Source organism: Megalopta genalis, chromosome 5 (genome assembly GCF_051020955.1).
Source record: "Megalopta genalis isolate 19385.01 chromosome 5, iyMegGena1_principal, whole genome shotgun sequence".
NCBI lineage: Eukaryota > Metazoa > Arthropoda > Insecta > Hymenoptera > Halictidae > Megalopta > Megalopta genalis.
In genome coordinates, this window is record NC_135017.1 from 7,007,435 (window position 1) to 7,031,584 (window position 24,150).

The 24,150-nt window shown below is 40.1% G+C and overlaps 5 protein-coding genes across 9 annotated transcripts; 2 read left to right on the forward strand and 3 right to left on the reverse strand.

The window, feature by feature from the left end:
• Positions 1-92: 92 nt before the first annotated feature.
• LOC117226529 (dynein axonemal heavy chain 12-like) lies at positions 93-734 on the reverse strand. Its single transcript, XM_076521878.1, has 2 exons — positions 598-734; positions 93-515 (listed from the first exon to the last, which is right to left on the reverse strand). Exons 1-2 carry the CDS (start codon positions 617-619, stop codon positions 184-186), a joined length of 354 nt encoding a protein of 117 aa, XP_076377993.1. The 5' UTR covers positions 620-734; the 3' UTR covers positions 93-183.
• A 215-nt stretch (positions 735-949) lies between these two features.
• Positions 950-4,247, forward strand: LOC117226513 (UNC93-like protein MFSD11). Its single transcript, XM_033480927.2, has 2 exons — positions 950-1,062; positions 2,389-4,247. The coding sequence occupies exons 1-2, from the start codon at positions 970-972 to the stop codon at positions 3,661-3,663; spliced, it is 1,368 nt and encodes a 455-aa protein (XP_033336818.2). The 5' UTR covers positions 950-969; the 3' UTR covers positions 3,664-4,247.
• LOC117228306 (dynein axonemal heavy chain 3-like) lies at positions 4,211-6,687 on the reverse strand. Its single transcript, XM_076521757.1, has 6 exons — positions 6,634-6,687; positions 6,289-6,529; positions 5,839-6,110; positions 5,515-5,672; positions 4,664-5,432; positions 4,211-4,600 (listed from the first exon to the last, which is right to left on the reverse strand). The coding sequence occupies exons 1-6, from the start codon at positions 6,685-6,687 to the stop codon at positions 4,304-4,306; spliced, it is 1,791 nt and encodes a 596-aa protein (XP_076377872.1). The 3' UTR covers positions 4,211-4,303.
• Positions 6,321-9,735, forward strand: LOC117222368 (UNC93-like protein MFSD11). Of its 4 annotated transcripts, none has more exons than XM_076521876.1 (3): positions 6,321-6,453; positions 7,878-7,978; positions 8,059-9,735. In XM_076521876.1, the coding sequence occupies exons 2-3, from the start codon at positions 7,903-7,905 to the stop codon at positions 9,147-9,149; spliced, it is 1,167 nt and encodes a 388-aa protein (XP_076377991.1). In that variant the 5' UTR covers positions 6,321-6,453; positions 7,878-7,902; the 3' UTR covers positions 9,150-9,735. The 4 variants fall into 4 exon arrangements, with proteins under 4 accessions (XP_076377991.1, XP_076377989.1, XP_076377990.1 ...); XM_076521875.1 differs by lacking the exon at positions 6,321-6,453 and adding an exon at positions 6,881-6,994; XM_076521874.1 differs by having other exon boundaries at positions 7,878-9,735.
• Positions 9,699-24,003, reverse strand: Dnah3 (dynein heavy chain 3, axonemal). Of its 2 annotated transcripts, none has more exons than XM_033474056.2 (13): positions 23,471-24,003; positions 22,316-22,841; positions 22,021-22,247; positions 21,682-21,951; positions 21,164-21,526; positions 20,887-21,097; positions 20,590-20,817; positions 16,714-20,538; positions 16,356-16,661; positions 11,246-16,282; positions 11,003-11,160; positions 10,152-10,920; positions 9,699-10,088 (listed from the first exon to the last, which is right to left on the reverse strand). In XM_033474056.2, the coding sequence occupies exons 2-13, from the start codon at positions 22,835-22,837 to the stop codon at positions 9,792-9,794; spliced, it is 12,213 nt and encodes a 4,070-aa protein (XP_033329947.2). In that variant the 5' UTR covers positions 22,838-22,841; positions 23,471-24,003; the 3' UTR covers positions 9,699-9,791. The 2 variants fall into 2 exon arrangements, with proteins under 2 accessions (XP_033329947.2, XP_033329948.2); XM_033474057.2 differs by lacking the exon at positions 23,471-24,003 and adding an exon at positions 23,230-23,368.
• Positions 24,004-24,150: the final 147 nt, after the last annotated feature.

Below are 24,150 nucleotides of genomic sequence, written 5' to 3' on the forward strand. Positions count from 1 at the left end.
TTCATAAATTAAGACAAACAGATAAGGACAGATTGTACATATGTACTTATACCATTCAGTAAGTAGGTTGTAAAATTAATCAACTACTCAAATGTCACAATATCAATTATATTATTCGAAAAATTTTTATTGTGTTTTCCTATTTATTTGGCACTCCTTAATTCTCATATAAATATAGAGCTATCAATCGTCAAGTTGACATAAAGATGCTACTCCCCTTTTAATCCAGTGAGATTCACTAACCATTGTCAAAAGTAAAATGTATAAAATAAAGTTGGGTGAATGATTGGTCATCTCATTGGTCATCTTCACGCCATTCTGTAAAATGAATATCGGAAAGTCTTTGGATGGATAACTAGTCAGCCACAATCTAAACTTGACATTCGTGTTCTCAGGCGTGATGATTTCATTACCTTGTAGTCCAGACCATTCGAGGCAATTACATACCACACACTGCTTGGCCACAGCTTTCGCTAGATCCTTCGTCGTCTCAGTTTTACCAGTTGCTGCTGGACCTTTTGGTGAGCCACGAAAATTTAATTTCAATGCTTCCATCAGTGTTTCAATGGAGTGATCACAAAAACATGGCAGTGTTACCTAGATATTCAAAAGCATACATTGCGCTGATTGTGATAATCGAAACCGTGATGCTATTGTTCAGTCAGTAGTATCGCAGCTATGATATCCATCGCGTCCTTCACTTGCTTCTCAAGGAGTTTGATCATATACCGCGCATGAACATTTATGACTATCATCGCGTTGATCGTTATCCTAGCTCCTGCTACACGTTGCTACACATCATAGATACGATAATATCATTTGTGGTTTTTCTTTACTGTCATACAGCCACCATCTGTTAACTAGACACATACGGTTTTCAACTGTGAAACTTCAAAACGTGCGCGCGAGAAACTTCTAAGTTTCTTCATTTATTTCTCGATTAGAAATATTTTATTTAACGTAACCGACATGAGATTAAATAGGAATTTTATAAATGTGATGTTACTGAGTTGGGGTTTCATGTTGGTATTTACCGCATTTCACGCGATGCGAAACATTGAGGTGAGTGCGAGGACAACATTGACATATGCGTTTGTGTAATATTTGTGTGTACCAATTCATTGTCGACAAAATTATTGTTAAATGTAATATGTATACGTAATGAGATATAGTGCATTCGATTACATTTCAACAATTATCAAATACACATACACACTGTTGATAAATGTACCTTAACAGAGATTATTGTTCTGTAAACAGAAAATATTTACCTGAGTAACGGTACAGACTGATATCTCTTTGAATAAATTTTATTTTCAAAAATTTAAGTTGTCTGTAATAACAAAAGATTTTACACATAATAATTGACTTCTTGTGACATATACTTTAACCCTTTCGCGCCGAGCGCTGCATATAGTGTATACAGAAGACGCAGATGTGTAATTTGTAGCAAAAATGATAAAAGAACGGATTCGCGGTACGAGTGCAAAGATTGCGATGTCGGCCTTCGTATAGATCCTTGCTTTCAAATATATCGCACAGAATTATATTATTAGTTTTTACACATTATTATATTTTAATACTTTTCGTCTCGTTATTAATTATATTAAACGTTTAATCGTTAGGCTTTGTGTAATTACATAAATACCTATGTTACCTATAATTTTGTAAGTCTTTTTAAATTAAAAATGGAAATATACTTGTTACATTGGAGCAACGATTGTTTGATTCGGCACAGTTATTATTTGAGACTTGGAACAACATATATATAGAAACCACGCGCACTGTGCATATTTCCGGAACGAGTTTCCGTTCGGTGATGGAACTGCCGTAGCGAAAGGGTTAAAGCTTTCTATTATCAATGGCATTTTATATGTTGTGATTGCAACGTAATCCACACAGAATATATATAGACTCTACAAATTGATACGGTTTTCAAATACCTAACATACTTATATTATAATCTCTTTCTTGATATAGAATTTGTATCATAGATTTAAGCCAATGAAAATACAATAATCTATGTAAATGATAAAATGTATACATTATTTTACATTACTTATACAATTTTTTATGTATTCTTTGATATGATTAATCCACGTGCTTCACATTCATTGGAATGTACAATACTAAAATCCGATCAAAGATCAATTATCAGTGTGGATGCAAACATTCAATATTTCTTAAATGGTCACGTTTGAGATAGATTGATATCGGTAATTTTGGAACCGTGTAGTTAAATTTGACATTATAGCTGATATGATCATTTTCTGATATGTAAGATAAGGAAAAAAATATATGGTACATATGTTTCCGTGGAAAGCATATTTCACATACTCTTTTCTATGTCATCACATATATATTAAATTGTGTTCGTTTCCTATATAGAAAACTGTGCTGCAAAGTATTAAGGATGAAGACCACAGTTTTACTGGCGACGCCTACACGAGTTTATCCATTACTTATGCAGTCTTAGCCATTTGCAACTGGTTAGCTCCATCGTACATCTCAATAACAGGGCCACGAATTGCTATTCTAACTGGCGCTTGCTGTTACATCCTTTTCCTAGCGTCGTTCCTGTGGCCTCAGGATGTTCTACTCTATATTGCCTCCTGTGTTCTTGGCCTTGGTGCTGCTTTGATATGGACAGGGCACGGACAGTACCTAACAGAGAACAGCAACGCCGAAACCATGTCCAGAAACGCAGGAGTGTTCTGGACAGTCTTCCAAACGTCGATGTTCATCGGCAATCTGTTCGTGTACTTCATGTTCAGAAAGCCAAAAATCGACGGTTCGACGAGGATAATTGTTTCTCTTGTGCTAACCAGCTTATGCATCGCCGGCACCTGCCTCCTGGCTACATTAGGGAGATCATTACAGAGGCGGGTTCTGGGTGAGGCTGTAGGAGTCTCCAGCACCGACAAGAAAATTCAAATACCAGGACCTGCAAGAGAAAGGCCATTGATAGCTGCTTGGTATGCGCTTATAGATGCGACCAGACTTTTCTTCACGCCAAAGATGCTTCTGCTGTCCTTGACCTTTCTGTACACTGGTTTCGTGTTAACATTCTATTCAAGTGTTTATTCATCAAGTATTGGATTCACCAAGGCAATTGGCGAATCGCGTAAGAGTTTGATAGGCCTCTCAGGAATTTTTCTTGGATTCGGAGAGGTCATTGGTGGAGCCATCTTTGGTATTTTTGCATCAAAGTTGGCTCACAATTGCGGCGGATGGTTGGTTGTAGTTACTGGCTGTGGTGTACATCTATTTGCTTTCATCTCCATTTTCTTGAACTTGCCAAACGACTCACCGTTTTCGGAGACCGACAAAGTAGGGTTCATCACACCTTCACCAATCTTAGCTATGGCCGGAAGTCTTGCATTGGGCTTTGGTGATGCTTGTTTCAACACCCAAATATACTCATTGCTCGGTACACTTTTTGCGAAACAGAGTGCATCAGCATTCGCGCTGTTCAAATGTTGCCACTCGGTCGCGGCTGCCATCAGTTTTGGCTACACCAGTCGTGTCGGCCTTCATATACAGCTTCTTATATTGACGATAACTATCGTCATTGGTACCGTTGCCTTCTGTTACGTCGAACGCATTTCAAGAAGGGAAGCCGATAACAACGTGACCGACACCAACCCTACTCTCGTTAAGTAGCAAACGGACTGTGACTGCTCAACCAATAATTTGCAATGATTGAAAACGTTCTATTTGCTCAAGATTATTAGAATGGAATAGAATTATACATTTCAAACATTTGATTTTTTTAAATTACTAACAGAAAGTGGGAAACAGTATCAGTTTAATAATTCGAGCTAAATTGTTATGCAAAAATAAACATCTGAAAATCAGCTGTTATACAAATTGTAATAGATTATTATACGAGTTTCTGTATATATACATTTACACATGTATTTAACATACACATATGTACATATATTTAACTATACACAACTAAAAAAAAATATCAATATCATACAGCGATGTGATAATTATTGGCACAATGTTCTTGACTGTCTATTCTTATGGAAATTTCATTGAATAAACAATTTTTTCATTAAGTGTCTTGAATTACACATTATCCCACATAAGAGATTCAAGATTAAATTCATAAATGAAGTGCCTCAGAACAGACAGAGACAGATTGTACATATGTAACTACACCGTTCAATAAGTAGGTCGTAAGATTAATCAACTACTGAAATGTTACAATATCAATTATATTATTTGACAAATTTTTATTATGTGTTTCTCTATTTATTTGTCTCTCCTTGATTTTCATATAAATATAGAGCTATCAATCGTCAAGTTGACATAAAGATGCTGCTCCTCTTTTAATCCAGTGAGATTCACTAACTATTGTCAAAAGTAAAATGTATAAAACAAAGTTGGATGAATGACCAGTGGTAGCTAAAACGCCACGTCTTGCGCTTGTCTTATATACCGGACAATGATACACAGATTTAGCAATAAATTGGGCTTTTTCACCAGGCTGTAGCCATATTATTGGTAAAACATCAAACATTATTTTGAGCTTTGACTCATCTATTGTCTTTTCTTCTCTATTCCATCTAGCACCTTCTAAAAATAAGCCCTGAGAGAAAGTAGAAAAATTAAAAAGTACTCAAAACATGTAGTAACGTTTCTTCAAATGTACCTTTATGTATACTCCATAGGATGGTGCAGTGTTCACGCTGGTTTCGAATGCAGTCACTTCAAATTCGAAGTCCACCCTGTCGATTGGAATTTTATTTTTACGCGCGAAGTTCTGCAAGACGCCGGTGAGGAACGATTGAGTAAAGAAGAAACCGGATATCCAGAACACATTTGGTGCATCGAAGTCTATCCAGTTTTGAAAGAACTCTAATCTCTCAATTAAATCATTTACATAGCTTCCGAGCGGTTTCAAGGACGGATAGGACCTTTTATTCCAAGCTTCAGGCACTTTGCCGATGCTCATGCTCGTGAAAACCTCTTCTAACTCTGCTGACATTAGAACCAAGCCTTTGATGGCTTTTTGCGTGTCCGCCAAGGTGTTTCTAATAACGAGCAACAAGTTATTGAATCTGATCAGCTCCTGCCGAAGAACCGTATTCATGCTGTTCATGTAAAGCACTGGATAGTTCTTAGCCACTTCCACAACGTCGAAGGGCAATCTTATTTTAGATAGAATATCGTCGCATAAATTAAAAACCATAGCGTCCACGTCTCGCTCGACCCCAACACCAGTAATCTGTGGCTGTGTTAGTAAAGCTCCATCGAGCAGTTGCATAGACTCCTGATTATCCTTCGTTATATCCGCATTCTCGTGTAGACCATAGACCTCGGGGTGCTGATCAATTGGCAAACTTCGAATGTATGCTACACAAGCTTGATGCTCGGTATTTAGAGGCATACGGTACATACAACTTGGTGAAAAACAGTATCTAAAAGAAATAGCAACAGATAAGTTGCAAGGTGAATTGTTTAAAATCGGGATTTAGATCATCTTTGTTTAAACTAACTTACTCTTGCTGTGTGATAACTGCGGCATTGTAGAACCCTTGAAGTAAGGAATTCAATAGACGTCTGTCTTTATCATCTGTAACGCGTCCACCATAATTGCATTCGCCAGTAAGATAAAGAAGCGCGCCAAAAGGCACTTTTTCATAATCATTTAAGAAGAGCTAAAAAGAAGTTAATTGTGATTAACCTCTGTCCAATGTTATAAGATAAATTAAATTTTTCTTAAATAAATGAAATTCTTTTCACCTGTAATTGTAGAATACTAATTCGCCGTCAATCAGGCAACCAAGACGAATCTGGATTAGGGAAAGGATTGTCCAACGCTACTCCGCCAGTTAACAAGAACGTCCAAAGATTTTCTTCCAATTCGTGAGCTGCACGCATTAGACCAACGCACAGGACATAGGAGAATATTAGCTTGTCCTTCTCAAATAAGAACCGGCACACGTTTCTGTAGATGCTGGCAGTGAAGTACGTGTTCATGCTTTTTATCCGGACAGCCCAGTTCGATGTTTGCTCGCTGCTGGCTATTGCCATGATGTACAGGTGAATAAACCACACTAGAGAGTACTGATACATCGGGTCAATGTTTGTCAGCTCTGAGATGCAGAAGAAGAGGACGGATCTCTGCTATGAAATGTCTGCCTTTCTTGAATATTCTCTGGCAAGTAATGAGGATTCCGCAGGCGCGTGGTAATATAAAATTTGAAATCGGTGTTGTACTCGATAATCTGCTGTGCAATCATTGAAAGTACTTCCTGCTCGATTCAATCGAACTCGTCGAAGTAGCCTCAGCTCTAGACTGAGCGAGTCCTTTGAAGATCTTCCCCATCGCCTTGTAGTCCAGACCATTCGAGCAATTGCATACCACACACTGCTTGGCCACAGCTTTCGCTAGATCCTTCGTCGTCTCAGTTTTACCAGTTGCTGCTGGCCCTTTTGGTGAGCTACGAAAATTTAATTTAAATGCTTCCATCAGTGTTTCAATGGAGTGATCACAAAAACATGGCTGTGTTGCCTAGATATTCAAAAGCATACATTGCGCTGATTGTGATAATCGAAACCGTGATGCTATTGTTCAGTCAGTAGTATCGCAGCTATGATATCCATCGCGCCCTTCACTTGCTTTTCAAGGAGTTTGACCATATACCGCGCATGAACATTTATGACTATCATCGCGTTGATCGTTATCCTAGCTTCCGTTACACGTTGCTACACATCATAGATACGATAATATCATTTGTGGTTTTTCTTTACTGTCATACAGCCACCATCTGTTAACTAGACACATACGGTTTTCAACTGTGAAACTTCAAAACGTGCGCGCGAGAAACTTCTAAGTTTCTTCATTTATTTCTCGATTGGAAATATTTTATTTAACGTAACCGACATGAGATTAAATAGGAATTTTATAAATGTGATGTTACTGAGTTGGGGTTTCATGTTGGTATTTACCGCATTTCACGCGATGCAAAACATTGAGGTGAGTGCGAGGACAACATTGACATATGCGTTTGTGTAATATTTGTGTGTACCAATTCATTGTCGACAAAATTATTGTTAAATGTAATATGTATACGTAATGAGATATAGTGCATTCGATTACATTTCAACAATTATCAAATACACATACACACTGTTGATAAATGTACCTTAACAGAGATTATTGTTCTGTAAACAGAAAATATTTACCTGAGTAACGGTACAGACTGATATCTCTTTGAATAAATTATTTTCAAAAATTTAAGTTGTCTGTAATAACAAAAGATTTTACACATAATAATTGACTTCTTGTGACATATACTTTAACCCTTTCGTGCCGAGCGCTGCATATAGTGTATACAGAAGACGCAGATGTGTAATTTGTAGCAAAAATGATAAAAGAACGGATTCGCGGTACGAGTGCAAAGATTGCGATGTCGGCCTTCGTATAGATCCTTGCTTTCAAATATATCGCACAGAATTATATTATTAGTTTGTACACATTATTATATTTTAATACTTTTCGTCTCGTTATTAAACGTTTAATCGTTAGGCTTTGTAAATTATTGTATTCTTTGATATGATTAATCCACGTGCTTCACATTCATTGGAATGTACGATACTAAAATCCGATCAAAGATCAATTCTTATCAGTGTGGATGCAAACATTCAATATTTCTTAAATGGTCACGTTTGAGATAGATTGATATCGGTAATTTTGGAACCGTGTAGTTAGATTAGACATTATAGCTGATATGATCATTTTCTGATATGTAAGATAAGGAAAAAAATATATGGTACATATGTTTCCGTGGAAAGCATATTTCACATACTCTTTTCTATGTCATCACATATATATTAAATTGTGTTCGTTTCCTATATAGAAAACTGTGCTGCAAAGTATTATGGATGAAGACCACAGTTTCACTGGCGACGCCTACACGAGTTTATCCATTATTTATGCAGTCTTCGCTACTTGCAACTGGTTAGCTCCATCGTACATCTCAATAACAGGGCCACGAATTTCTATTCTAACTGGCGCTTGCTGTTTCATCCTTTTCCTAGCGTCGTTCCTGTGGCCTCAGGATGTTCTACTCTATATTGCCTCCTGTGTTCTTGGCCTTGGTGCTGCTTTGATATGGACAGGGCACGGACAGTACCTAACAGAGAACAGCAACGCCGAAACCATGTCCAGAAACGCAGGAGTGTTCTGGACAGTCTTCCAAACGTCGACGTTCATCGGCAATCTGTTCGTGTACTTCATGTTCAGAAAGCCAAAAATCGACGGTTCGACGAGGATAATCGTTTCTTGCGTGCTAACCGGCTTATCTATCGCCGGCACCTGTCTCCTGGCTACATTGAGGAGTTCATCACAGAGGCTGGTTCTGGGTGAGGCTGAAGGAGTCTCCAGTGCTGACAGGGAACTTCAGATACCAGAGCCAGCAAGAGAAAGGCCATGGAGAGCCGCCTGGGATGCGCTTATAGATGCGTTCAGTCTTTTCTTGACGCTAAAGATGCTTCTGTTGTCCTTGACCTTTATATACACTGGTCTTGTCTTAACGTTCTACACAGGCGTCTATTCGTCAAGCATTGGATTCACCAAGGCAATTGGCGAGTCGCGTAAGAGCCTGGTAGGTCTTTCAGGAATTTTTATTGGAATTGGTGAGGTCATGGGTGGAGCCATCTTTGGTATTTTTGCATCAAAGCTGGCCCGCAATTGCGGTGGATGGTTGGTTGTAGTTACGGGATTTGGTGTACATCTATTTGCTTTCATCTCCATTTTCTTGAACTTGCCAAACGACTCACCGTTTTCGGAGACCGACAAAGTAGGGTTCATCACACCTTCACCAATCTTAGCTATGGCCGGAAGTCTTGCATTGGGCTTTGGTGATGCTTGCTTCAACACCCAAATATACTCATTGCTCGGTACACTTTTTGCGAAACAGAGTGCATCAGCATTCGTGCTGTTCAAATTTTTCCAGTCGGTCGCGGCTGCCATCAGTTTTGGCTACACCATTCGTGTCGGCCTTCATATACAACTTCTTATATTGACGATAACTATCGTCATTGGTACCGTTGCCTTCTGTTACGTCGAACGCATTTCAAGAAGGGAAGCCAACAACGCGACCGACACCAACCCTACTCTCGTTAAGTAGCAAACGGACTGAGAATGTGCTCAACCAATAATTTGCAATGATTGAAAACGTTCTATTTGCTCAAGATTATTAGAATGGAATAGAATTATACATTTCAAACATTTGATTTTTTTAAATTACTAACAGAAAGTGGGAAACAGTATCAGTTTAATAATTCGAGCTAAATTGTTATGCAAAAATAAACATCTGAAAATCAGCTGTTATACAAATTGTAATAGATCATTATACGAATTTCTGTATATATACATTTACACATGTATTTAACATACACATATGTACATATATTTAACTATACACAACTAAAAAAAAATATCAATATCATACAGCGATGTGATAATTATTGGCACAATGTTCTTGACTGTCTATTCTTATGGAAATTTCATTGAATAAACAATTTTTTCATTAAGTGTCTTGAATTACACATTATCCCACATAAGAGATTCAAGATTAAATTCATAAATGAAGTGCCTCAGAACAGACAGAGACAGATTGTACATATGTAACTACACCGTTCAATAAGTAGGTCGTAAGATTAATCAACTACTGAAATGTTACAATATCAATTATATTATTTGACAAATTTTTATTATGTGTTTCTCTATTTATTTGTCTCTCCTTGATTTTCATATAAATATAGAGCTATCAATCGTCAAGTTGACATAAAGATGCTGCTCCTCTTTTAATCCAGTGAGATTCACTAACTATTGTCAAAAGTAAAATGTATAAAACAAAGTTGGATGAATGACCAGTGGTAGCTAAAACGCCACGTCTTGCGCTTGTCTTATATACCGGGCAATGATACACAGATTTAGCAATAAATTGGGCTTTTTCACCAGGCTGTAGCCATATTATTGGTAAAACATCAAACATTATTTTGAGCTTTGACTCATCTATTGTCTTTTCTTCTCTATTCCATCTAGCACCTTCTAAAAATAAGCCCTGAGAGAAAGTAGAAAAATTAAAAAGTACTCAAAACATGTAGTAACGTTTCTTCAAATGTACCTTTATGTATACTCCATAGGATGGTGCAGTGTTCACGCTGGTTTCGAATGCAGTCACTTCAAATTCGAAGTCCACCCTGTCGATTGGAATTTTATTTTTACGCGCGAAGTTCTGCAAGACGCCGGTGAGGAACGATTGAGTAAAGAAGAAACCGGATATCCAGAACACATTTGGTGCATCGAAGTCTATCCAGTTTTGAAAGAACTCTAATCTCTCAATTAAATCATTTACATAGCTTCCGAGCGGTTTCAAGGACGGATAGGACCTTTTATTCCAAGCTCCAGGCACTTTGCCGATGCTCATGCTCGTGAAAACCTCTTCTAACTCTGCTGACATTAGAACCAAGCCTTTGATGGCTTTTTGCGTGTCCGCCAAGGTGTTTCTAATAACGAGCAACAAGTTATTGAATCTGATCAGCTCCTGCCGAAGAACCGTATTCATGCTGTTCATGTAAAGCACTGGATAGTTCTTAGCCACTTCCACAACGTCGAAGGGCAATCTCATTTTAGATAGAATATCGTCGCATAAATTAAAAACCATAGCGTCCACGTCTCGCTCGACCCCAACACCAGTAATCTGTGGCTGTGTTAGTAAAGCTCCATCGAGCAGTTGCATAGACTCCTGATTATCCTTCGTTATATCCGCATTCTCGTGTAGACCATAGACCTCGGGGTGCTGATCAATTGGCAAACTTCGAATGTATGCTACACAAGCTTGATGCTCGGTATTTAGAGGCATACGGTACATACAACTTGGTGAAAAACAGTATCTAAAAGAAATAGCAACAGATAAGTTGCAAGGTGAATTGTTTAAAATCGGGATTTAGATCATCTTTGTTTAAACTAACTTACTCTTGCTGAGTGATAACTGCGGCATTGTAGAACCCTTGAAGTAAGGAATTCAATAGACGTCTGTCTTTATCATCTGTAACGCGTCCACCATAATTGCATTCGCCAGTAAGATAAAGAAGCGCGTCAAAAGGCACTTTTTCATAATCATTTAAGAAGAGCTAAAAAGAAGTTAATTGTGATTAACCTCTGTCCAATGTTATAAGATAAATTAAATTTTTCTTAAATAAATGAAATTCTTTTCACCTGTAATTGTAGAATACTAATTCGCAGATCTGACTCATTGAACTCATAAGGAATGTTCCAGCCTAATGGTCCAAAATTACGTCTTTCTTGGACGACAGCGTGGAAGAAGCATAAAGAAAATAGGAGGTGCCTCCACTCTACTATCTTTCTGCAACTACCATAGAACTTCGGATCTGACACAGGATCATTGAGGTAGCTCCTAAGTAAATTGTTCTTCAACCCTTTGGGAGGCTCATTGGTCATCTTCACGCCATTCTGTAAAATGGATATCGGAAAGTCTTCGGATGGATAACTAGTCAGCCACAATCTAAACTTGACATTCGTGTTCTCAGGCGTGATGACTTCATCACAAATTCTTTCCAAATCTTTCATCCATGAAATCGCCAAGTGGCAATTTTGGAGTACCACCCATTCCCCGCTTTTAATTCCGACATTTATCATGTTTGCGGCTATAGGGCCCTGGCCTTGGCCTAGGGATATGGTCATAAGATTCTTCTTGGATATCCCATAGTTCTCTGCAAACCGTATTAGTCCAGCCATTGGATCGGATCCAGGGGATAAGATGAAGAGAAGTGGGGTCACGTTGCTAGAATCGTTGTAGGACCCTTGAAGGTCAAACGGTGGAGGTTCGACGAAGAACTGTCCCATCCGGTGTATAATAAAGGACCGTACCGCAGCTACGATTTTGTCTGGTCTTATACACCTGAGGATCACCAGTTTAATCAGGCCTTCGGTCACCTGATCAAACGGTTGTGGAAAAGGATTATCCTGGGGATTAGACAGATCATAGAAAGTTTTCCACTGGCGCGTATTCTTTTGGAAGGAATCCTTTAGCTTCTCAAGTCCTTGCAAATTTGTAGCTCTGACTACTTCGGACCAGGATCTATCAGTCAACCAAGACGAATCTGGATTAGGGAAAGGATTGTCCAACGCTACTCCGCCAGTTAACAAGAACGTCCAAAGACTTTCTTCCAATTCATGAGCTGCACGCATTAGACCAACGCACAGGACAAAGGAGAATATTAGCTTGTCCTTCTCAAATAAGGACCGGCACACGTTTCTGTAGATGCTGGCAGTGAAGTACGTGTTCATGCTTTTTATCCGGACAGCCAAGTTCGATGTTTGCTCGCTGTTGGCTATTGCCATGATGTACAGGTGAATAAACCACACTAGAGAGTACTGATACATCGGGTCAATGTTTGTCAGCTCTGAGATGCAGAAGAAGAGGACGGATCCGTGCTCTGAAACGGGCATGTATCCGTTACGAGCGTTATCAATCTCTATTGCAGTTTTTGCAGCTATCGTCTGCTTTGCTTGAATATCCTCTGACAGCACCTTCGAAGAGGACAGTATTTGGATCGCTGTTTCATCCTCGAGTATATTGCCCTCCGAGAGGGACAACACTTCTAGAATCTTATTCTCTACTTCTTCCAAGATCTTCCTGTTGTTCGCACCTTCTACGATCAGCTGGTTTTTACGCTCTTCGAGAACAGGCAAGTCTTTGGCGACAACAATGCCCAGCAGCTGATCTTGTAGTCCCTGCGGTGTGATCATGAAGTTCAACAAGGTCACCTTGACAACTACCTCTGGCAAGTAATGAGGATTCCGCAAGCGCGTGGTGATATAAAATTTGAAGTCGGTGTTGTACTCGATAACGTTTTCACCAAACTTCATGTACAACTCGCCACGCTCTCTGTATATATTCTTCAACAGCACTGGTTCGAGTATAGCATCGATCTCCTCGAGAATATTCTCCAACAGAACTGGTGTTCCAAGTTGTATACAAGTTTCAACCACCTTCACGTAATTTGGATCAGTAAGCTTGATAACCACTAGCTTGTTCTCCTTCTCCATGTTCTTCACCCACTTGTTCGCTTGATTCTGCGGGTCAATCAAAAGTGGCCAGCGGTCTGCATTCTTCACGATTATGCCATTTTCCACAGAATAGTTGTCCGCTGGGAGACCAAAGATCGTCCATGCCCTGATTTCCACTTGTTTGCCTAGTACATCGATCAAACTGAATTTGTCACTGCAAGGGATCTTGATTTTCTGACAGAATGAGTACCACTGAGCGATCAGGCTGGTTCTGTAGTCTACCGTGAAGGCTCCTAGGTAAGCTATCACCCCACAACAAAGGAGTATATCACCGATGACATTGTGTAAGCTCTGACCTAACGCGATCGCGTTTTCATTCCATCTGTTCTTCTCACCGCTCAAACCGCCCAGTAGCTTCTCGGCTCTGTCCAGTTTCTGCATACAGTAGTTGATCTGGTCCTCCAGCTTCTTCTTCTCACGCATACATTCGGCGAATTCGTCGTTCAAAGCTTGCAGTTTCTGGCTGACTTCCTGTAGAAGCGCCCTCTTGGCGTTCAGAGCTTCCATCTGCGAAGCCAGAGCAGCTTCCGCTTCCGCCAGCATTTCCTGCTTCGGTTTCACAACTTTGATGACTCTGTCGTAGACCTCCATGGCTCGCACCCACTTGCAGAGACCCTCGCAAGCGGTCGAAACCTTCTTAATGGCCTCTGGCTGGAAGCTCCTGTCGTTGATGAATTTATCGCGAATCTTCTTCATGTACACTGGTGGCACATTATCCTTGTCGAAGTTCTTCAGGCTCTCGAGGAACTTCATGTCGCCGAGTACCTTTATGGATGCCGGCCAGTAGTCCTCCACCGTTTGTCCGGTTGCTGAGTCTGTGACCTTTTCCGGTTTTACACCCTTCAGCACGCACACAGCTTCCATCACTAATCTTACGCCCGCCGGTGGACTTTTCATGGATCGCACGATAGTAATGTCCGCTGGCTTGAGGGTATCCAAAGCGGCTAAAGCGGCTTCTAGCGCTGGGGTGGCTTCGGCCAGATCGCCCTCACAATCGTCTTTTATGGCCTGAGCTGCTGCAGCAGCCTCGTTCGCTAATGCTTCCTCAGCTGCCACCACTTCCTTTCTCGCCTCTATGTTGATCGTGTCCTGCTCTATTTTGATCATAAGTTTGTTACTCAAGTCGGACTGCGCCATCAGCTTCGGCTGCAGCTCCTGCAGCTCCACCTTCATCACCGCTATCTCGCCAGCTGCAAAGTCCAATTTCTCCAAACCAGTTTCGTAACGGTTCTGTCCCAACACTATCTCCTGAGTTTTTCGATTATATAGCTTACCCAGCAAATTAATCAACTGCAGGAAACTGGTGGGAGTCGTATAGTACCTCCTACCTTGTGTTTTAAAATAGTCCTCGCTGGCTTTGGTAATGCTTGTATGAAACTCCTTGGAGATTTGTACACACTTCTCACGCAGATCTTCGCTAATCTCCACGTTCTGTAAGGACATCCGTGCCACCTTCTCCAAAGCGTCCTCCGGCCAAATTGTGAACCAGTCGATGGTGCAACAGTTGATGAGGGATGGGAACATCCTGAGACGATTCCTGAATGCGTTTCCAATCGGCGACATAGTCAAGATCAGGTGAAGACACTTCATGACTCTTTTTAGGAACAAGTTGTAGAGTGTCATCGGCGTGGTCTCCCCTTTCTTCCCGGTGTCTTGGGGCAAGTTCGACATCTTGTCCATGATCTCGGCTTTCTCCTCGGAGTTGTACAAGTTTGGTATATCCGCTGTGTTCAGTATCATGTTTATGTCCTCCACGAATGATTCCGTTTTGATCTGGTGATCGCCGAAGAGAAAGCTAGTGGATTTCCCATCACAGCCTACGCGAAGCAGTAGATTCTTCATGTCCTCTCGCCATTCCGTGACTCCGTACGATCTGGTCATTTCCACCTGGTATATCAGATACTCGCACATACTGGTTGCGAGTTTGGCACAGGAGCTTCTACCAGATCCGCCGATCCCAACTAGAAGAGCATGACCATTTTCTTGTAGAAGTATCCGTGAGACACGGGAAATGTGATCGATGGCATACCTAAACAAGACTAGATTCATTTGAGTCTTGGAAAGCATGTTGTACTCTACTAGATAGAAGTCCATTTTTTTCTGTAAGTCCTTCAAGTCCACCACTTCATCGTACACCTTGGGAATGGCATCGGGTTCAATGTAGTTGCCGAAGAAAAGGTCACGGATATGCGAACTTTTAATCACTTTCTCATTGTTCCGCAGAAATCTAGCGAGTACCTTTTCCATAGGCTGTCGGAGCTGTTCGTAGCAGGTATGATTTACTATCTTAAACAGAACCTCTTCATCGTTGACGTCCACCAATCTATCATTGAATACCCTGTACACTTCGTGGATCCACAATCTGATGAGTTTATCCGGGTCCTGCATCCTGGCGGCTGGTACCAGAAGTATGCCCTTGATGACTCGATTGAAGTCACGCAGATTGAATGTGTAGTGACTTTTAGCTGGTGTGGGCAAGAACTTCTGAATAGCTGCGAAGTATACGTCCGTGGTGGCACTGATAACCATCTTCCCTAATCTTGCAACTTCCGGGGGGAATCCCTTCGCGAAATGATTCTCTAGGATCGTGGAGAAGATTTTCGAAATGGTTGCCTCCTCAAACACGTCGATGCCAATTATGTGCATGTGGCGAGTTAATCTAGACGTCACCAAGTTAGAACTACCACCTGGTGGCAACATTGCAGCGATCAAGAACATGTCCACCAGGTACAGCATCGTTGTGTCTTTTACGTCGAACCAATGCCCATGATCTACCCATTGACGAATTAGTTCAATAGGTGGCTGGGCACCGTAGATTTCCGTTTGTGGTACGCTCATGTCGTCGACGAAGAGAATGCATTTCTTTCCCATTGGTGGACCGTAAACACCCTTTCTTCGACGATCTAGCTTAGACATTACCATTTCTTGAGTCTGAAAAGCGGTGGTGCAGGCACTGAAGTTTATTACATTCTCCATGTATTTGTCTCGGTTCAAGGACACCAGGTAGTCCAGAATGACTGCAGACTTGCCGGTACCTGTTGGCCCCACAAATAAGAGGGGTATTGACCTGTATAACAGGTTTGTTAGAAAGAAGTTTTGGATTACTACTTCGGATGTTGGCACTATCAGTTGACTAGATTTTGACTCTGGTATTAATGTAGCCTGAAACATGAAAGTAAAGATCATGAGTGAAGATATCAAGGTATCATTTTGATAAGACTGAAACTTTAATTACCATTAACGTTGGGTCCATCCAAGATATCCAACTGCCATTATTTCTTTTATCATATATCCATTCAAAAATAGTACCTTTCTCAGGGAACAACTGCGCCTTCGACAATTTAAATGATTTTGGTCTGGGACATTCGTCGTCATTACCCAACAATACTTTTCTTAAATAAACATCCAGAGACTTTCTGCTCTCACTGGTCAGCGTCGAACACATGCCCCAAATCATAGTGAACAATAATATGCATTGCAGCCAGACAGTACTGACCTGCGTCTCTTCGTCCAGCAATGACGTAAATAATCTTGTAAAAGACTGAAACAATAAGTATTATTTTCATACCAACGATTGTTACCAGGATACTCACCAGAAACATATGAAGCTCTGATACTGGTATAAACGTTTTACAGTATCTATCTATGAAGCTCAGAATCGATTCTGTTAACCAATCCACTAATTCCACGACAAGTTCAAACTGTTCAAGAAGCAGCTTCTCTTTCAGATACTTCTTGTACGACTCAAACAGTGCTTTCCAACCAAGCTGAGACGGCTCCATGTAGATCATTCCACATCGGCTAACAGTAGCTGGCGAAGCATGTTCCAGATCTTCGGGTTCGAATATCATGTTCATCTTATGCGACATAGTTATGATTTCCCCAGACATCAGGCAGAGCTTTTTATTATCGTCAAGCACCGTGTTCATGCTCTCTATCCAAACGGCGTCGACAGGACCGTCAAACACGATCCACTTGCGGTCAACCGAGAAAGATTGAGCAAACTCTCTGAACATATTCGCTAGAACACCATCGCTCCATTCGTGGGACACCAGGTCGAAACTGCCATACAGTTGTTCCAGAGTGATGGCCTTCGGGTTGATGATTTTATAAATAGTTTGGTACTCCCTCATAGCAGCCCGTCTTTTACCAGATAAATCACCTAAAGCTTCTGCTAGGCTCTGGTATGCCTTCGTCTTCCCGCTAAGCGTGCGTCCAACAATCATTAAGCCATGTCGCACTAGGATCATCTCATAGATCTGCACTATCTTCTCCATGTACCAGGGTGTGGATTGCAGATTCCGTTTCTCCAAGATCACCTTCACTAGTTCGATCAGCTCGTCCCTATCCGGCTGAGGAAGGTCAATGCCTGGGAATAAATCTTTATAAATACCATTAAATAATGGAACATCCTGAGCCAAGAACTTTGGGAGGTTTACATCTATGATAGCTCGGAGGACCAGCATGGACTCGTTTTCCATTGGGTACTTTAACTTTAGATTCCCCGCGGCGACGAGAACTGTCTTTACAGCTCGCATACCGTAGTCATAATGATTCTGCGAGCTCAGTTGCTCGGAGCAAAGTTTATACGTGTGAACGATCTTCTCTGCTTGATTCTTAGCGTCTATGAATCCAAGAGAGTACAGCGTGATCTCGCCTATCATGGCGTAATCCGGTACCATCATGGCCACGGAACGGAACAGAACCTTCAAGTTGTCCGGAAGCTCCTGACGGCCGGCGTAACCAGGATTCATCGTTATTATGATGTAGCATGTGGGGTTCAGCTTAAGCTCTGTGCCTTCAAACATGAACGTCTCCAGCTTCATGCTTATAGCCATTTGTATGGTCAGAATCTGCTGTGCAATCACTGAGAGTACTTCCAGGTCGATTCTATTAAACTCGTCGAAGCAGGCCCAAGCTCCAGACTGAGCGAGTCCTTTGAAGAACTTCCCCATTGCCTTGTAGTCTAGACCATCCGAACAATTGAATACCACGCACTGCTTGGCCACAGCCTTCGCTAGATCCTTTGCCGTCTCAGTTTTACCAGTTCCTGCTGGTCCCTCTGGTGAGCCACCAAAATTTAATTTCAATGCTCCCATCAGTGTTCTGTAACATCTATCGGTCAACGGTGTGATCACCAACCTGGCGGTGTTACCTAGATATTCAAAAGCATACGCTACGCTGGTTGTGATCATCGCAACCGTGATGCTATTGTTCAGCCAGTAATATCGCAGCTGCGATATCCAATCAAAGTCCATCGCGTCTGTCACTTGTTTCTCGACGAGCAACTTGACTACATCCCGCGCATGAACGTCTATGACGATCAACGCATTGATCGTTATCCTAGCTCCTGCCTCCAGCTTGCCTCTGACCAAGGACACAACCTCCTCAATTTGAGAGTTGCACGTGTATAAATAGTTATTTGTACTCTGATTGTCGAATGATTCGCAAACCTCGCTGGTCCAATGTACTTGGCTTGCACAAATCACTATCTGACCAGGCCAAGAAAATATCCACTCGGCTCTAGGGGTGTCGAAGTACGAGATTACGCTCTCTTCAGCAATGTCGCGGAGAGAGGTCACCATGAGCTGCTCAACCTGGCTTAGCCATCTCTCAACCATACCTTTCGCATCTGCAGGGTATATCTTTCCGCTCAGAGGAACGTATTCCTCTTGATCAGACAACATCCCAATAATCTCCTCTTCCTTAGTGAACCGTAGCTTACTGATTCCCTCGAAGCATTTCTTCAAGTGCGGCTGCACTCTCTGCGGATCCTTGGTCTCGGAGAGTATCTCTAGCAATTCGTCGTTTGACAAGAAGAAGAACCTCGGGAAGAACAAACGCTTCCTCTCAAGATAGTCGTTCAAGCCCTTTTGTATCTCGTCGAGCAACATGTTACATAGTTTAAACTCGTTCAGCATTTTCGGCATGCCAGTTGCCTCTAGCACAAGTCTATTAGCACCTACGTACTTCATGATTGTGCGCCAAATCTTGTCCATCCGCCGGAAGTTCTTCGCCTCGGTGGGCATCTGCCGCATAATGTCCTCGCTGCTGAAAATCGGCTCCAAGTACATCCAGGTCGCCTGGCATACCAACCACTGGTCGATGATGTCCTGCATCAACAGCAGCTTATCTTCCCACTCTTGCATCTCATGTTCGAACGCCTTTACGAAGGGCGAGCTGCGCATTGTCTGCGCCTTCAGAATGTGGTCGTCCAGAAGCACTTGTATGTCGTCCACTGCTGTTAGAATATCGACACCTGTCTCCCGATATGCGGTCAGGTCGAAGAATATATTGCTCCACTCGTCTTTCATCTTCTGCAAGCTTAACTGCAGCCCGTGTTCCTTCACAGCAGCGGACGCGATCTCCTCGAGCTTGGTGATGTGGACCAGCAACCCTAAGTCTATCATGTCTGACAGACTGCTGGTTTCCGTAGGCTCGATCTCCACATTCACTATCTTGCTCATCTGATCCCAGTGACGCTTTTGCATGCCTGGTGTACAAATAATCTGCAGGACGGGGAGCAGTTGCTTAAACTTTTCTACCTTGCCGCGGACGGTATCCACAATTCGTCTCGCACCAGGTACATCCGTTAGAAGACGCGCCAATCTGTACAATGTCCGCCAGACATTCTCTACATTATCTGTGATCTCATCAGCGTTTAGCCCCTCAAATGGACCGTAGTACCACTTATCGTAGTTCACGTGGAAGCTCAACGTGGTGTGCCAGACTGTGTCTAATGTATTCACGAGGTTTGCCATCGCCGGCAACGTCATATACGGACTCAATTCCATATCCAAAAGGGATTCCTCTTCGTTGATTTCCTCGGCTTCCTTTTTAATCGCCTCCATCCCGGCGGAGAGGTGCTCCACCTCCCTAACTGCGTCCTCCATTTCAGACATTGTCAGCATCGGAGGATCCTTCCGTTTAAACTGATCAATCCCCTGCTCCATGGTCTTGATCGCATGCTCAAAAGTCTCCTTTTTTATGCGCAGCACATCCTCCAGGAACTCCCTTCTCATGTTCAATCTAGAATTCGCTAGTTCCATCACTGTGTCCATCTCCTTTGGCCAGGTGATGGCGCGGGAACTTAGTTGGATGTCTTCCATTGCCGGAGGTTGATAGTCAAATAAGAACAACAGTAATTCGATGGAATGTGCCAGTTGCCTTTTCAAGTTGAACAAGGTTGAGTCTCGACTCTCGCATAGATAATTATATAGCTCGACCACTTCCCGCGTTTTCTCGGGCATCTTCGAGATGGTCTCTGCTATCGTATCGAAGGTGGTACATAGATCACGGTTATTGGCCCGTAGTTCATCAGCAAAATAATCGCAAATCTGACTGCGAAGATCATGCAGGACTTGCCTCAAGGTGTTGTTGACTAATGAACAGTCAATCTCGATCATGTTCAGAGGGACCTGAAAGAATCTAATTTATAGTTCAGTTTGTTCTATGGACATTAATCTTACCTTAGAACGAAATATAATGATCTCTTTTCGGAGATTATCGTAGTCCTTTATTCGGTTCTCGAATTCACGCAGAAATGGGAATGGATCGATCGCGAAGAAATTGTCCAAATTTCGTTTAGCTTGTCCGTCTAAGATGTACAGCAAATCATCATAACACTTTAGGTAAAGTCCCGGTCCCGCCGCATGTACACTGAGGACTTCTAATGTATCGGCTATTATTAGCGAAACCTGTAAAATAACGAAATTGCTGTTTTTAGTCATTGGAGCTACTATTTTCGATAAAAATATTGTTTTTACCTCCTCTTCGTATCGTGATATAGGGAACAGATAATCACGACATTCCAGTTCAGGAAATAGAAGAGTTTCGATTTTTGGAACATATGCTGCCACCCTAAGGATGTTGTCGATACATTGTAAGATCATTGATTGTACTTCTGATATGCTTGGTTTACAGTGCAAAAGTGGGGTTCCAAGTTCTGGTTCAATTATTATAGTTATGAAAGGAGGTCTGAAAGATACCTCCATATTATTTAGAAGACATATGAGGTCCATCCAAAGAGAAAAGGTCTCCTACTTGCAAAACATCAGGTCCTCATAATCACCCTTAAAGTAATTTCCATTGCTGTATTCTATAAAAAATTCTCTGATATGATGCAACGTTTTCATTACTATCATCCGTAATTGGTTAGATAGTAGGGTGTTCACACTTAAAAAATAATTTTGTATCAATACAGTAGAGGCTTTGTGGTGCTCTTCTACCAAACAAGACCAAATATGCTTTTTTTCTAAGAAAATTTCAGCGATATTTGCCAACCATTCTTTTGTGAGTTTATTCATTGTTTCATTGCATAATGAATTTACTCTACCCTCCATTTCAAAAGCCGAGATAGGAAAGTCTCCTAGATCTTGAAGTCTTAGTATCATCATATCTTGATACCTGATAAATTGCCATTAAACATGTTTACTGGATGCTTTTGATATCTTTATCTAAATTAAAACATTTGACATACATAGATATTAAAAACCAATGCTCTATATAAAATACGAGAAGTATATCATAGAAAAATACTAATTATAAGATACTCATCTTACTTGGAAAAATAAAGATCTTGAATATCTTTCAGTATCTCGTTTCCAATGAACAAATTGTGCTGCATATAATGCTCGGCAATTAATTTAGATGTATGCCAAGGAACAGGCGCTCGTATAGTAATAAGTTGATACTCAACAGGTGATTTGTCTAAGCGTAATCTTCTTCTTTCACTGGTCTCCAAGAGGATACAATCGAGAGTAATATATTGGAGACGTTGTTTGTAATTTTCAATAATTTCGGATTTCAAATCTTCTAGCAATTCGTTGAAACTAAGGAAGATCTCATTAATGAAATAGTCATTAATTAACACATATGGACTCAAATTATTTAGAGCTTACTCTTCTCGTTTCCGCAATTTACCAGTAATATATTTCTTTGCCTCTTCAAGATTACTATAATCATAACTGTCTAATTCTGTAAACATAGTTTCACGACTACTTGAACAAATTATTTCATTATCTTCTAATTCTGCGTATCTCTTCTGTTCCTTGTTGATTTCTTTTAAGAAACTATCTATTTGTTCTTCTATTGACCTTGGCATTTCAGCCTCATATTGTTGAAAATTCTACAATTTTCAGTAATCAATAAAATATTTGTAAATTTTTATTTACCTAAATAAAGAATATATTTTACCTCTATTTCTGATGAGACCTTCCGCTTAGCATCTTTGAACTTCTTAATCTTCCCAACCCTTTTAAATATTTTAGAAACTTGCTTTTGAACATCATTTGAATGTAACCAAGTACCATCAGCTAGTTCTTCCAAACTAATAATATTATTTGGTAGATGATGCACATATTTTTTTACAAGTCCTTGTTGCGTCTCACCTTTATACTTTCTTTGAAACTCCAACGGAGGATATGCAAGTTTTTGTTTAAATACCTTGGGGCTTGCTTTAAACTGTTCTTTATCTTTCAACAACCTCTTTTTATGAAGTTGGTACACCGTTGATGTAAATATGCTCCCAAAATCTTCTGATAATTTTATGTACCTATTTAAATGTTTTTTGGATGTGACTTTTGACCAAGAATGACCTGGTAATGCCTGCTTTCTAGCATGTTGTTGGCACAATGACCAATCAATAGATTCAACCGATTTCACTGCTGGTACCCATGGTATTTGAGTAAAATCATTTTTATACTTTTTTTTGTTCATTGCTCTAGAATCAATATTAACATGTGCATATAATAATTACAATATTTATTATGTTATACTATCTATAACACAAAAAACAATTCATTGGATATAAATTTTAGATAAAAAACAATTGTTAAATTTTCAAATACTTGGATTTTACTATTGAAAAATCTATAGATCTTTACTGTCATTACGGATCATTTTCTGTTCTAGTTTCTATTTTTCAAATAAATACTTTATAGTCATAATTTTAAAAAGTAATTATAGAATATTATCCATGTATGTTATTTATGTGTACAAATTCTGTTATCATTACGAATGGTCTTACATTTCGAATCTTAAATCCTTTTTATATTTAGATGTACATTACTTTTCACAAACAATTAAAAATTATACCTCACTAACGTTACCTTTATTTAAAATTGTATTAAATCCTTAAAGTAGAAAGTAGCCAAAGTGATAATCATAAACAAGGACGTTACCATGACGATAAATACTTAATAGTACAACGGAAAGATCATATGTAGTAGAGACGTTGATTTTAATTACATTCCCTTTATAAGTCTACAGTAAAAATGTGCAAATTTAATATATTGATATTGGCTTAGTTTATTCGAAACTTTGTCAAATCGAATTAAATAAATTTCTTACCTGAAGGATGGTTCATGATTTTCGACGACTGTACATTAGGTTGTAAATTGTTTCCAAAATCTGCAATTTACTTGTCCGTGTAATTGTCCCGTTTGGCTGCATCATCTCTATTTATTCTCAATCAAAAGTATTATTTTCACAAGTAATTAAACAAAACGTGTGGTAACAATCTTCTTCTGCGAGGCGGGATAATTCAAAATTGTACTTTTTCTAGCAATTGTACTATGTACAGTGGGGGAAACTGTGGGAAACCCGGGAAACCTTGTACGCATACATACATGTGAACGAACCCTGTAACGCTACGATGGGGTTCGTTTTCATTTTTCCCTATTTATGGGGAATAACATTACTAAACTGCGGATTTGACTTGTAAAAATAGGAACACGTGCTCCTAATTCTTTATACATTTGTTTATTGAAAATTAATTGTTTATTGACACGTTTTATTTCAGAATTTTCGCATTTGGACATCTCAGAATTATTCTAATCTTTTCGCATCTAGCATACGAATAATAGTACCCACAAAAATAATTGAGAACTTAGACAAATTATGTAATAACAATAACAAATTAAATATTTCTAATATAATTTTTTATTATTTTTCAAACTTGTTTGTCACATAATATTTGTATATTATTCTAAACAAATCACGTGCTAATATCTATTATGATTAAAAAGTTA

Excerpts from the sequence above, each read along its gene's own strand:
- LOC117226529 (XM_076521878.1), bottom strand. The coding sequence starts at position 619 with ATGTATGCTTTTGAATATCTAG. Across the intron at positions 516-597 it reads GTATGCTTTTGAATATCTAG|GTCCAGCAGCAACTGGTAAA; the intron begins GTAACACTGCCA and ends GCTCACCAAAAG.
- LOC117226513 (XM_033480927.2), top strand. The coding sequence starts at position 970 with ATGAGATTAAATAGGAATTTTATAAATGTGATGTTACTGAGTTGGGGT. Across the intron at positions 1,063-2,388 it reads ACGCGATGCGAAACATTGAG|AAAACTGTGCTGCAAAGTAT; the intron begins GTGAGTGCGAGG and ends TTTCCTATATAG.
- LOC117228306 (XM_076521757.1), bottom strand. The coding sequence starts at position 6,687 with ATGATAGTCATAAATGTTCATGCGCGGTATATGGTCAAACTCCTTGAA. Across the intron at positions 6,111-6,288 it reads AGCTGAGGCTACTTCGACGA|AGCTGACAAACATTGACCCG; the intron begins GTTCGATTGAAT and ends TCTGCATCTCAG. Across the intron at positions 5,433-5,514 it reads GCAGTTATCACACAGCAAGA|ATACTGTTTTTCACCAAGTT; the intron begins GTAAGTTAGTTT and ends TATTTCTTTTAG.
- LOC117222368 (XM_076521873.1), top strand. The coding sequence starts at position 6,902 with ATGAGATTAAATAGGAATTTTATAAATGTGATGTTACTGAGTTGGGGT. Across the intron at positions 6,995-7,877 it reads ACGCGATGCAAAACATTGAG|AAAACTGTGCTGCAAAGTAT; the intron begins GTGAGTGCGAGG and ends TTTCCTATATAG.
- Dnah3 (XM_033474056.2), bottom strand. The coding sequence starts at position 22,837 with ATGAACAAAAAAAAGTATAAAAATGATTTTACTCAAATACCATGGGTA. Across the intron at positions 22,248-22,315 it reads AGGTCTCATCAGAAATAGAG|AATTTTCAACAATATGAGGC; the intron begins GTAAAATATATT and ends TGAAAATTGTAG. Across the intron at positions 21,527-21,681 it reads CAAGATCTTTATTTTTCCAA|GTATCAAGATATGATGATAC; the intron begins GTAAGATGAGTA and ends GCAATTTATCAG.